The sequence below is a fragment of the Propithecus coquereli genome, unplaced genomic scaffold (genome assembly GCF_000956105.1).
Source record: "Propithecus coquereli isolate 6110/MARCELLA unplaced genomic scaffold, Pcoq_1.0 Scaffold72, whole genome shotgun sequence".
In the NCBI taxonomy this organism is placed as follows: Eukaryota; Metazoa; Chordata; class Mammalia; order Primates; family Indriidae; genus Propithecus; species Propithecus coquereli.
The window spans coordinates 499,102-513,322 of NW_012153285.1; the positions used below are offsets into that span (position 1 = coordinate 499,102).

Consider the following 14,221-nt stretch of genomic DNA (forward strand, 5'->3'; position numbering starts at 1 on the left):
TCAAAGAAATGACAATGGCATCATTTCACACCTTTCATGGTAAGATTTTAAAGCTTAATGTGCTAAATTAACTCCTTTCATGCCAATTTAACTTATCTTGAGCAAGAGGGTTTTTCTTTACATATAAGAACAAGAATTTACTAAAGAGAAAAAAACAGTTCTATCACCTGAATTATTGAACTTGTTTGTTCCATTCAATGGCTTCAAACTAGTTTTGAAAATATGATTATATTCATTTTTCTGTCATGTAATTTCTGCCAGTCATGTAATTAGTTTTCACCCAATACTGTTTAAAACAAATGTTTTAAATAGTTTTATGTTTTAAATAGATTTGATAGTTTTAATAAGTAGAGCTGTGATGACCAAACTAAGGAAATACTTTAATTCTTAAAGAATGCTAAATAGCTTAGAAGTATCATTTATATATGAACTGCTCATTCAGCAGAAAATCAGTAATAAGAGAAAAAAATATACCAGCATCCTAGCATAACCTGGAACAGTACATAAAAATTCACTCTGCTATAACCATTTTAGATATAAAAATGTGCAATAAACCACTTGCTGGTTATAATAAAAGAGATGGTGAAGTGAAACTATTTAGATAAGCATGAGGCATTAGATCACATTAGCCATTATTACAATTAAGGAAACATGGATTGAGCAGTGATTGAAACAATGGTCAGTACAATATTACACCAGACTGTAACAAAAAATCTTTGTAGAGTTAGAAATAAATTAACATTATCTCAAATCATTGTTGCTCCTTCTTGTTTACAGTGCGATTTCACATACACCAATCTGATCTCAATCTGTATTACAACAGTCCTGGCAGGTAGGGAGAATGGTCATTTCTGCTTATACTTTAGTGGACTAAATATAATTTTCATCAATTTGAGACATTATAATGTGAGCTCATTAAGCCTACCATGTGTTGAAAACAATAAAAATTGTTATTGTATAAAATGGGCTTGGCATCAAAATGACACATTTTATTAAATATAATGTGCAAAATAAAATGAAGTAAACTCTATTCAAAAAAGATACAAGACAGGTATTATTTAAAAGGCTTTAGTACTTATTTTCAATAAAAAGAAATCTGGCATTATAAAAATACATAAAATAGTCATGGATTTATACCATTAATTTACATAAGATACTTTCTGCATAAAACAAAGTTATAAAGTAGTTTAAAAAGGTATTCTTATACGAAAGTTACTCCCAGTATAAAATTTTTATAACTTTTTGTAATTTTGGTTCATCTGTATAAATAAGGCATTTTATCCTTTTAAAATTCATAACTCCATTTAAAAACATAGGATTCTCTTTCTTTTAAATAAAAGTTCACTTGAGGTAGTATGTTAAAGCTTTTCTTTGGTCCCATTCAGTCTATGTGTCCAAGTCAAAAGACTGAAAATTTGGAGTCCTGTAGTTTCCTAATGTCTGTTTATAGGCACAAATGTGATTTTCTTCCTGAAAATCTGTCCTTTCTTTTCCATCTTCCTCTGACTCAGAGTCCAACTCTGGGGAAGAATGAGCTTTCAAGTGAAAGGCTCTTGGCTGACAATCTGATGGCTGCTGTCCCAAGCCTGAATAGGCATCGAGGTGAGGTCTCCTGAGAGGTTTTCCAAATGTACCTGAAAGAAAGAAACCCCTTGAGCACATGGGTCCTTTTTCAAGCATGTAAGTCAACAAAACACATTTCAAACAAAGAAGCATCTTACTCTGTGACCATGCATAAACGTTTTCCACAAGTCCATGTGATGGTACGCAGGTGTATGTATATCTGTGTAGTTTACTTACAGAATGGAGCAAAAGACATTTGTACTCCTCCTTATTTACATCCACTGAACGAATGCATCCATTCTTTATCACTTCTCATGACCTAGAGTCATATTAGCCATGGTGCAATGAAGTTTCTAAAGTTCCCCAATATATGTTGCCCCAAATCCTAGTTTTGGTACTTGAGAGCCCACAATTCTCTGTGAAAGGCATGTTGAACAGTTACATACAAGTTAATTGTGTCTGAACATAAAAAGTTTCTTTCAAAATAATCCTATATCTTGCCCTTTCTTCATTAAATGTAGCAAAATATTATTCGATTAACTCAAATGCGTGCCTCAGTCATACAAAACATACTACTTTCATTCTTTTCAAAAAGGAATATATATAATTATACTGTGAAAGAACATAAAATTTCTTAAAAGCTGGGTAAAATATTTTAAGATTCTACTTTTTTTTTTAACACAAGGGAAGTTGTGGCTCATTTTCCCATTTCTCTCCATTCAGTACAAAGGATGATCTCAGTTCTTCTGTCCCATTGTCCCCATGCACTAGACCAAATAATCTACACTGTGATCTTGGTGCCAGCCAGCATCTACCACCACCAACTTGAGCTTCAGGCTCCAATGGTTTCCTTTGCCAAAGGTAGTCCAGCTTGTCTGACTAGCAGCAGTTGCTAGGTAGGATGCTGTTTCCCACCCTTCTGCTGCGGGTTCAGTTAGAAGCCACTAGACATACCAAACCACAATTATGCAGAGCACACAACTCCACCCCAAAGACTGTGGGAGCCCAAAACCACTTTTTCCACATGGCTGACAAGCTGAGCTCCTAAGTCACTCCCCAAACTCTTGTCTCATAGTCAATGCCACACACAGTGTTACCCAGAAAGCTCCTAAGGCTTAGTTATAGATTAAACACATCATCAAATGAAATCCCCACCTCTGACTCTGCTTTTAGAAACATTTGTGCTCACCGGTCACAGCAGCATCACTAAAGCAAGCACTCTTCCCAGGGCAACATTCAAGGCTCACACCACCTCCCCCAACAGGCAAGTTGGAGTGTGGGTCCTGAGACAAGGTACCTGGTAATTTAATAAACTTACCCATGAAAGAATTACTCGATGTAACCGATGCTGGCTCTGGACTTGTACTGAAATCTAAAGAGGACTTGTTTAGACACAAATTTTTCATTCCAGGTCCCTCATTTTGAGAGTAACTTGTGTTCAGCAGCTTCCTCACATGCGAAGGCCATCCTGTGTTATTCAAGCCACGTTCGCAGGATTCTTCTGATGGATGAGAGCACGGGTAGCACTCCTTTTTCTTTACGAAACTGGGCTCGTAGTGCTCCATTAAAGCTGTTCTTGGATCAGGACTGCAACCTTTTTAATTTGGGGACAATATCAGATGGAGATAATGCTTAGCACTTTTAAAAGTCTCTCTAGGACTGCAGTCCCCAATCCCTGGGCCTTGGCCCAGTGCCAGCCTGTGGCCTGTTAGGAAACGGGCCGCGTGTCACCCACCGCCTGAGCTCCGCATCACCTCCCCGCAAACCCATGACATCCCACCCTGCTACCTTTGACCTACGGGAAAACCATCTTCTATGAAACCAGTCTCTGGTGCCAAAAAGGTTGGGGACCGCTGCTCTAGGAAACAGACCAATACTCAGGCAAGAAAACCACACACCTGTATGATAGGCTTCAAAAGGATCTGAGCCATACACGTTCCCCTTCAAATACACAGGGCCTGAGGATCCCAGAAAGGGACAAAGGAACAGATCCGTGGCAGCTTCCACATCAGCTTCGCTGCTGTTGTCAATATGGCAGGTCCCTTTAAAACAGAAATCTTAGTCACTGAACCAACTCTATTCAAGTGCCATTCAACATTCTCTCCAATTCTGGTATTTTCCGTATTTACAGAATGGAAAAAATTGTTATAGATGAATATTTGGCTAGGACATCATATAGAAAACAAACTGCAAAAATTTATAGTAAGTTTTTTTAAAATTTATTGAAGCCTATGGATTAGTAATTGAGTAAATTTGTTACAGCTCACTAAAAGAGGACTTATAACCACTGTGCTGGGTGTGCTGACCTTGTTGCTGGTCCCACCCAGTCTCTGATGGAAGGTGATCTGTGTGTGGATCCTACAGCCAAAGCAGCCACGGTTTGAACCACATGCCATCAGCACTGTCCCCTTCCTACAAAATGTCACAGATGACCAGAACCAGGGACTGGCACTTGACTGATGGCCTCTCAGTGTCCCAGTTCAAAGACGAGCTTAGCCAAAAAAATCACCTTGTGGGTTTTTGAACAAAACAACCCAGAAATGTTATGTCAGCTGGTAGTGGATACAGCAGTTGAGAAATAAGCAATACTGTCAGGGTTAGAGATGTCATGATGGGCCACGTGTCAGGGAAACAGAAACTGGGCAGTCAAGGGATGGAGGGTGTTCTGAGAGAGAAGGCGACATGCAGAAGGTGACATGGTAATGCTGGCAGCGTCTAGTGCTGCTCCGGGAGCAGACCCATCTCTGGCTCCAGCACCCAGGTGGCTTGGCACTACTATGCTCCAGTTCTGTCCCTTTGAGTTTTTGTAAGTGTCTTTTCTGTTAATCCCATTATATTTGAACAAGCTTGGGTCTCTGCTCTTTGCTACCAAATGGGTCTAACCAAAATACTCACTTTTACATTCAGGTCTTCTAACTCTATATTCTCCATGACTTTGTAATTATTTTTTCAATTGTTTATCTCACCACTGACTGAACTGTGAAACTGAAAATATACTTCCCTCCCAACTACAATGTCTGGCACAGAGAAAATAGTCAATAAAAGCTTGTGGGAAAAGATGGTAAAATGTTTGAAAATAACATCGATGGCTTCCACTTGCTATGCCCTTAAATGAGCCAAGCACTGCATAGTTTTCCATTTCATTTGTAAAACCACCTCATTGGGAAGTACTGTTAACCGCCCAACCGTACAGGAGTGAGTGGCAGAAGTGGGTTTTAAGCCAGGCCTGTGCTCCTGTATTATGCTGCTTCTACTACTACGCTCAAAACCAAGCAGCATTTAAAGCAAGGGTCAAAGGTAGACTTCTCTAATAGAAGGACATAAACTGTATGACTTTTAAGACCATGCATGAAACCAATGAATGTCTTTTAAGGAAGGAAAACATTCAGGGCCAAAGAACATTTATGATGTAATGGAAATGTTACATTGCATGGAAGAATTAAATTTGACTTAACCTATGTGTCTTTTACTGTCAGAAACGACGATTTTTTTTCTGGTATTTAAGAGAAGGGTATAAAACTATGTAATTTCAGCCTTGTTGGTGATCTTGAGCCAGGTCCTAAATATCAGTTGATTTCTTATGAAAATATATTTTTTATTATGAAAATATTATCTCTGAGGAGCCTTCCACCATATGACTACAAAACCTCCACAGCCCATATTGATTTTAAACACTTACCACTATTGTCATGTTGGGGTAAGAAAAATCCGCCACCTGAAGATGTGACGAACTGGTGGTGGCTTCCACTTTCCGAGGAGACGTACCCATCCTGTCTGTCAGCCAACGTCCCCTGAGAGGACAAATAACTCGGTATATCTGCTGGCAGGTTGGTCTCATCTGTAATAAAACAGCAGCATTCTATTGTCCAAGAATGATCGTGATTGTCCCACAGGCTTCTCCGATGAATAGTACAGACTATTTTGATTTCTGTATAAATCAAATCAAGGAAGATCTACTCTGGCAAAACCATCTTGACTGTACAGCATTCAGGAAAGGAAATGAGGGCTTTGCTACTCTGGGAAGTATTAGCTGATTTTCTATGTTATCACTTGCTGGATGCACCTCCCAAATTTCAAAAATAACAAATGTTTAGAAAGATAAAAACTTAAGAATTTTCATGAGACAGTATCTAGGTTCTTGAATTACACTTGATTTCTGCCATATTCGCTGTTCAGTATCATTAATCGGTATCTGACTTTGCACATATTAATCAAGTCCTAACTCCTGTCCCGCTAATAATGAAACTCCCACTGAGATGCACACACACAACACACACTACTACTGTGGACAGTAAACCTCGTACTGAGGGCTGTTCCTGATTCTCTGTCAACGTCTTGTGAAGGAGTCAGACCATTTCACTCTGTGATTTGGATTTTACCTCACAGCCAACAGGATATTCTCATGAGGTTTTAACAAGTATTAGCTACTAATCTTTAAACAGCAACTTTATTTGGGGCCAGAGTGTTGTTTTTAGCTAACCATATTTCTGCAGCTTGAAACAAATGAGTCACACTTCAGAGATGGATTCAGACTGCAAGACACACATTCTGGAAGTATTTGCAGAACCGCAACTACACATGACTGCCTCAGCCTGTGCCAAGCTCCTGTTTACACACCTGTGTTGGTAACGCTGCAATCTTCATTCCTCCGCCGTGTGTGGTATATGATGACCACCCACACGAGCGACGTGCCTACCACACAGCAGACCACGGCTATGATCACGACACCCACAGTGGCCCATCCGTCATCGTCTAACGATGGGGCAGTCATCTGAGGGGAGTCGCAGGTAGGAGTGGGGATCACACTGAGGCGCACGTTGCCTCTCTCAGTGCCAAGGGTATTAGACATCTCGCACGTGTATTTCCCAGCGTCGCTGACATCGGAGTCCACAATAATCAGCAGCTGGTTGCCTGCTGCAAAAAAGTGCCTTTCTGTTACCACCAAAGGGCTGTCATCTTTGGTCCAGTTCAGTCTGGGGGGAGGGCTCCCTCCAGCAATGCACTGCAGGACGGCCGTTTCTCCCTTGGTTACAGTTCGGTCTAACAGAGGCCGCAAAAATGATGGCGTTTCTGAAATGACAAGTTATGCTTTTAATTTGCTAGATGAAATTCAGTTTGTATAGCATTTGAATTTATTCGAATTGAAATCTAAAATTTTATTTTCCCACAACTTCTTAGACATACTTTTTTAAGGGCCTAAACATACACAACATTTGGGATTTCATTATTCTGCTGTCATTTACTCACAACACCAGTTAAGGATAACATTTACTATTTTTTATCTCAACCTCCCTCACTCTTGCCAAAATTAGAAAATTGGTGGTGGGTGGGGGACAGGGGAAACAGAACCTTTTTTTAAAAAATAGAAAGTATAAAAATAATTTCAGGCACAAGATATGTTGATGGATAAAAAAATTCAGAATGCCTAAGTTCTTAAAATAAAACTTTATAGGGCCCAATGCCTAGGCCTATACTAAAATTCTGACAATAATTTATTTGTATTATTTGGTATCTTAATACATTACTTTGACTCTTTCCAAGATACCTGAATGACAAATGTGCTCAAATTTTTAAAAAGCAGTTGTTTATGTAAAAGATGAAAAAGAACTCTGATTTCCAGAACGGTATGGTAGTCTGAGAAAACAGAATAGGTCCTTCCCAATGTGTTGCTACATTTATTTTCTTGCATGTTCTTTATAGTGTTAAGACTATTTGTAGAGACTGCACATAGAGTGTAGGAGGATGATCCCTTCAAAAAGGGAAAGCATCAAAGCTTTTACTCACCCCCTCTCCTCAGAATGCAGGGGCGGATTCATCTCACCCGCCACCGACTTGAGGATGGAAGGCACTCGTGACTTCAAAGTTTCTAAGAGGTCATTTGTTCTTTTTAGGGAATGGCAGTGCCTTAGTGCGCTACGGATCTTCATCTCTCACGCTCACAACTTTTGGCACTTATGGCCTTTGTGTGAGCTAGTATCTTCAAGACTGACTTATACTACAGAATCTTAAAAAATTCACCTACCTAGGACAGTCAGAGTTGCATTCGCAGAAATACTCCCCGCACTGTTTTGAGCTGTGCAGCTATACACCCCGATGTCCTCTATTTTCACATCCACGATGAAGAATACATCATCCTCGGGCATCACATGCATGCGTCTCTCCCTTGCAGCTGGGAAGTCTGTGCCCCCATCCTTCTGCCAGGCGATCTGCGGGGCCGGGTGTCCCACAGCAGCACACTCCAAGCGCGCCATAGCCCCAGCACGGATGGTGAGGTCCATGGGGGTCTTGGTGAATGAGGGAAGCACTGAAACCAGAAAAGCGTGGGCATTAGCGCTATGGTGTTTTAGAGGTTCACCTGCCTTCCCTTCTATTTTTTGTTTGATACTTACAAATGTCCCTAACATAGATAAGACGGGTTATTTCCAATATCAAGACAAGGAAACTAAAGTTGGGATGGAAAGATTAAAAGACTTCCTAAAGGTTACACAAATACAGAAATGATGGAGTCAAGATGAAAAACAGCTCATCCGATCCTTAGACTGAAGCTCTTCTGCTGTTTTCTGGCCTCTTTTAGTTTCCCCAATAATGAACTGTGACATCCTGGGCATATCAATTAATCTCTTTGTACCCTGACCACTCACTTCATCCATGTTTTTTAAAGTCCCTCCTGGTGGCTCTAACATGACTTTAAGACATGTGTTTTCTCCTACAATTTAAACTCAAAACTGTTCTATGTGCCAGGCCTCAGAAATTATTTGTGGAGTGAATGCATTAATAAATCACATCCAAAATATTCTCCCATGGCAGAAACAAATAGTTAAAGGACAAAGTGGTGAGTATCCTACAGTGAACTGTATGCCTTCCATACAAAACAAACAATGATATACTTTTATTAATAGCAGCTAATGTGGATTGCATTTACAGTGCACCACCTGTATTCCAGGCGTTTTGGTAAGTCATTTTCACACGTTATTTTATTTAATGATCATAATACCTCCATATCTCTAATTGTAAGATGGAGAAGCGGAGGCAGAGAGACATTCAGTAACCTGTTAAGAGTCATACAGCCAGAAACAAGAGTGGAAGGACTCACACCCAGATCTCTAAATTAAAGGCAGTGTGCATTTAACTCTATACTTTGTGGCCTCCCACATGAGAATAGTACATGGTGAGCTCCCAAAGAGCAAAACCTGTCTGGTTCACCTCTGTGTTACCTATCACGCTGAGTATAGTGTCGTCAATACAATAACTCCTGGCTTAGACACAAATAATCAAGAATCTTAATTTTGTGTAGTGAGAAGTGAGAACAGGAAGAGTCAGGTGGGGAACTGTCAGAGGAAAGGACGGGGTTAAGAACAAGAGGGAGAGGAAACCAGGTGCTTTCTGTTTCTAAAAGTTGTCTTTAAATGCTGAAGGAAAAGTCAGATCACATACTATTTACTGTAAGCTTTGCTTTGACAGAGTAGGATGAGCCGAAGTGATTGGAGATGACACACTGATATTTCCCTTCACTGGCAAATTCCACATTGTGCAGTCGAAGAATGGTGGTATACTCCATCACCTCGCCACCTTGGGCCCGGAGGTGTGCATAATTTTCCATTTCAGCGTCATGGAGTAGTTCATTGTCTTTCTTCCAAGCAAAAGTCATTGGGGAGTCACTGCTGCTGGCAGCTGAGCAAATGAAACTCAAATTGGAGCCTTTTATTGCTGACTGTGTTTCTGGTTGAACTGTGATCTGGGGTTTGGGAAAATCATCTGCTCAAAATGGAGAGGAGGAAACAAAACCATGTTAAGGCTCAAGAATCCAAATGCTGCTCAAATTCGAACACCAAGAAATGCAAAACAAATAGCTGCTTAGGCTTTACCCTTTCTGTGTGCTTTACAGACACACTAGTCGTCCCAGTGTTGAAATGATACCTTGGGAGGATGTTTAGAAAGTAGCTCATTCATTTCAAATAGATACAGAGACCTGCTTATCAAGCATTATTATCTGAGAGGAGACTGTTATTTTGGAACTATCAGAAAAGACATAGCTTATTCCGGAACCCCTTGTGCTTTGTATAAATATAAGAAGACAGCAGTTAAAAAACTTCCAGGCTCGTGGATCATCATCTTTAAATGCTACTATCAGGAACTATAACTATCTCCATGTTCTCCATAAATAAGGAACAGCAAAATTAAGAAATCAAACACCAATTGTGATTAATCAATATTACTAAAGATAGCAATTAACACCCCATTTACCAAAACCAGAATCAATGTTAAAAAGCAGTAATTCAGGTAGAGCCCAAAAAAGAAAAATCCCATAGCAAACAAAAAAGCATCTCCAAAAGTAACTGCAAGACACTGGCTTCGGCCTCGAGCTTCGAGCAGCCAATCAATCATGCCTCTGTGCTACACTGTCAAGGCTACATTATAATTAGTGCTAAGCAACTCTTTCATTCTAAACAGTTATTTTTAGTTCTGTTACTTTTTGGAAAAGTTACCTTTTTGAACTTTAGTTTCTCAAAGATGGTATAAACTCAGAAGGAAACATCTTGGATCTATCAAAGTGTATTACTTGGGTATGCTGAAAAAATAACTTTTATATGTAAGAATAGGGTGTAGGGGATGCTCTGGTAACACCAACGCTGCTATATTTCAATGCCATGCCTGCATGCTGTAATCAAGGTGGTTTCTTCTTTTGTATTATTCTAAAATTCTCATCTGATAAATAAATGTTCAGATTCACAATAAAGTGAAAAAAAAACTAAGGATGGTATACACATATGTCTCAAAGAAATTGGGAGCTCATATCTTAGGACTAGAGAACTGTGAAATAAGGACCATGGGAAAGGAACAGCACAAGCCCTTACAGATGAATGCCAAAAGCTCATTCAGATCCAAAAACTACATCAGAGGTTTTATTTCCAGAAACTGTTGGCTCTGTTTAATGCTGCAATCTAAAAAAAAAAACATACTGTAGACAAGGCAATTTTAAGTAAATTTTCAAATGCCCATGTAAAATAAGGTTCTGAATATCTGAATACATACTTAAATATAAGCAAATTTTGGTTTTATATTTTATACACACATTTATTTTTACAAAGGTCTCCATGGCAGCTAACTGTAACAGCAGTGCAGTACAACAGACAGAAAACTGCACTAGAGATGGAAATTTTTTCTTTTTTAAAATCAAGATCTGCTACTAACTAGCTATGTGAACTTTGGGTAAGTAGACTTCTAATGCTGAGATTCTTCGATGCTAAAACCTTAAAATTATTCATGATAAATTCAAATGTCCTATTACTTGTAATGCTTTACCCACCAATAGTTAATTTTTAAGGAACCCATAGATCATTAGCTAATGATTTTCTCTTTCATGTGAGCCTCTTGACAAGAGCAGATAACACAGTCCCTTTTCATGCATGCAGACACTAAGGTGTAGGGAATTTAAATTAAATGCAAGGGCTGGGACCATCCTTCAGTTCTCCCAAGATCCAATGTCATTCTCTTTCCACCAAACCACCCTGATGCCAAAACAAAAATGAAGCAATTTTAGAGAACTCTCTTTCCCATCTGTAAAATTAAAACAATCAGCAAACTATAGATCCATTTTTTGTCAACCTCAGCAGAAATAAAAGCTTTATGTAAAAGAACATAAATCTATTCAAAACCATTATTTGGATAAATGGGAGGAAAAAAAGAATCAATAAAAGGCAAGGGCAATACGTATACTTACCACACACAAAGCCATCTGGGCTAACAGCAAAGATACTTCTTCCTTTTAGCAGTTGAGGATGGGCACAACTGGCATTTACAAAGGTCTGAAAGTTGTTTTCTGCCACCCACTGCGGGAGCCATTTTAGTTGGCAATCACACAAAAGGCTTGATGTATTTAAATGCCTGAGGAGAGTAATTACATTCAATTTGTTCTGTATGAAATGCAGATTTCTACAAGTAAACTAAACCCAAGTAAATAGTAATAAAGCAATCAATTTGGAAATTAAATACACATATCCTACATAACAAATATTCTACAGTCCATCTTAAAATGCATGACTCTTTTTGTTGTTGTTCTTATTGTCCCACTGAGACAGAAGTGTTGATACATCAAAAATACCTTACAACTAAAAAATGGCTACTATATTTACACACTGTACTATATTTGGTCCCACAAATTTAAGTTGCAAATTCAAGACAGAAAGAAAAACCTCCTCATTTCAACAAAGGAAACAACTAACAAACTCCTTTTGTTTTGTGCTATAAAAATTAAGTAATGTTAAGAATGTACTAGACACTTTTCATAGACACTTAACCTAAGATGATACCATATGACAGTTTTCCCCTCTATACTTTATCTGAAATTCTTGGCAGAAAAAGAAAAGCTTACAATTGTTGAAGTTTCTTCATTTGTGAAAATGCATTGCCTTGTAAAGACATGATTGCGTTGTCACTCAGGTCTCTGAAAGACAATCACACCAAATGCATCAGAGCAAACCATGGTCATTTTGTGCTTTCAGGCAAAGTCTGGATCCACAGTGCCCACCCTATTCACCAAAACTCTGTGTGCTGGAATACATGAATGGGGCCACTCCGGCAGAATAAAATACAGAGCTTGGGCTGAAGAATGAGAGTATCTGCATCAGAGACAGGTTCTGTTACGGTATAGGTTATTTGACTCATTAGGATGCAAGCTATGCTGCTATATTATTTTATTGTATTTCTCATTATTCAAATTAGCAACTATTAGTAACACTTAAATACACAAATGAAATTCCTCATTAATTATGCTTTTTAAAAACATCATTTATACAATACTTTCTGTGATATGTACCCAGTTAAGTGATTTACATGTATCACTGCTTTTATTCCTACAGCAACCCAAGAGAAAATTACTAGCTACCTCAGCACGAACGGGGAAGGTGAGAGTTGAAACAATCATTTTCAATTCCAAAATCTATGCTTTTTAACCACTAGCCTACATCTGCCATGCACGACTCACTAACATAAAGGCAGGAAGATGTTCAGACAAGAAGTACTTGTTAAAACAAATACACACTTCAGGCTGGACGTTTACAAAATGAGGGAATATTTTGGGCTGCTTTTCTTTTGAACTAGCAGATATAAGCAGTTTGAATTAAAGTATTCACTACATTGATGACTACTCTGTCTTCCTTTACAGGGGTCAGAGTATACAAAGGCGATATTGAGACAAGTGGCAGGAAAAGAAAGAGAGAACCAGACATGGGTAGAGAGAAAGCTGGGAGAGTCAAGGGAGGTTTAAGGAAACTGAAGCAGAGATTAATACTCTACTGATCCAGTAATTCCACTTTCCCAGAAATGGAATGGGCCAGATGACAAACCCCTTTGGCTAGTTTTCCTTCCGCCCTTCCAAAACTCAGCTTTGCACAATCATCCTAGTACAATGTGAACTGCTGCACTCTTAGTAAGGTTAGCAATACAGATAGATCTCCCTCGAACTGGTGCAGTCAGAAGATGACAGGGTGGTTTATAGATAACAGCTAAATCTTCACCCTCAATCTATAGCAAAAATGAGAACACAAAGCAAATGTATATTTTAAATTGTAACTTATGTCCAAGTTAATAGATAGTAAAACTTTTGGCTACAAGCATTCTTTAAGAGAGTAGACACAGCATATTATTACTTTGTACAAGTGCTAAGCAGCTGGTTGGGTAAATAAGTCTAAACACGATGCCCACGCAGGGTCTGACACCTATCAAGGTTACCTAGTTTTCCTCTCCTAGTAGCTGAAAATTCCTAGTGGCTGAGATCCTAAGTGTCATTTCAAAAATGTGTGCCAGGAGTTACTAAGAATGGGGGCAGAGACCACCTGCCGTGATGCGAGGACACTGCGTAGGCAGAAGCAGCTCTGGTTTGCGTCCTGCTTCTGCCAGTTGCTAACTGATGGGTCACTAACAAAAGAAAACAATGGAGGGGATGGATGATACATGTTAAAATTAGACAACAGCAATAAAAAACTAACAAAAATTCTCAAAGTAGTATTAAAACCCTCCTTATGTCAGTCACTTTTAGGCATTTTGGGGAATTGTCTCTTTTGATCTTTAAAATCCAAGTTATCTTCTTAACTGTCCAATGGAATCAATTAGCTCTAAGGACTTCTGCTTAACTTAAAAATAAAGATACTAATAGCGACTGAATAGTATTGTTGTAAAGATTAAATGAGACAACATATATAAATATGTGGCACGATGCTCAACATGTAGTGGGTGCACGATGTGTGTGTTTTTTTAATTAAATATATCACTACTTGAGAAAAACAAATGAAAGCCCATTAACGAAATATAGCAACGTCCTTAAACACAAAGGAAAACATATACCTGTATACTTCCATATAGACAGGTAAATAGGTAGGTAGGCAGACAGGATCAGAAAGAGATGGAGAGACAGATGATACGCAGATGTGTAAACACATTTTATGGCACTGGGAGGACGCCAACAAAATTACATTCTAGTTTATCTTTCATGACACACAAATAACCATCTTTTATTGCCTTTAGGGTAACTAAATTTCAGCTACTCACAGATGTTCTAAGGCATCCAAACCAGTGAAGGCTTTTTTGGTGATAGATCGTATCCGGTTTCCCTGGAGTGTTCTAGAAAAAAAAAATATGTTGGAATAGTTAATTTAAAAAG

The 14,221-nt window shown here is 38.7% G+C and overlaps 1 protein-coding gene across 1 annotated transcript in view; it reads right to left on the minus strand.

The window, feature by feature from the left end:
* Positions 1 to 974: 974 nt before the first annotated feature.
* The window catches only part of LRIG3 (leucine-rich repeats and immunoglobulin-like domains 3), a 45,881-nt gene continuing 32,634 nt past the window's right edge, over positions 975 to 14,221 (minus strand). The window contains exons 10-19 of the mRNA XM_012661572.1: positions 14,110 to 14,181; positions 11,936 to 12,007; positions 11,285 to 11,448; positions 8,998 to 9,318; positions 7,586 to 7,867; positions 6,181 to 6,633; positions 5,243 to 5,401; positions 3,462 to 3,605; positions 2,882 to 3,157; positions 975 to 1,634 (exon numbers count right to left, since the gene is read on the minus strand). Of these exons, the coding sequence (XP_012517026.1) occupies positions 1,387 to 1,634; positions 2,882 to 3,157; positions 3,462 to 3,605; positions 5,243 to 5,401; positions 6,181 to 6,633; positions 7,586 to 7,867; positions 8,998 to 9,318; positions 11,285 to 11,448; positions 11,936 to 12,007; positions 14,110 to 14,181 (2,191 nt within the window). The 3' untranslated portion in view covers positions 975 to 1,386. The remainder of the gene's footprint in view (positions 1,635 to 2,881; positions 3,158 to 3,461; positions 3,606 to 5,242; positions 5,402 to 6,180; positions 6,634 to 7,585; positions 7,868 to 8,997; positions 9,319 to 11,284; positions 11,449 to 11,935; positions 12,008 to 14,109; positions 14,182 to 14,221) is intronic.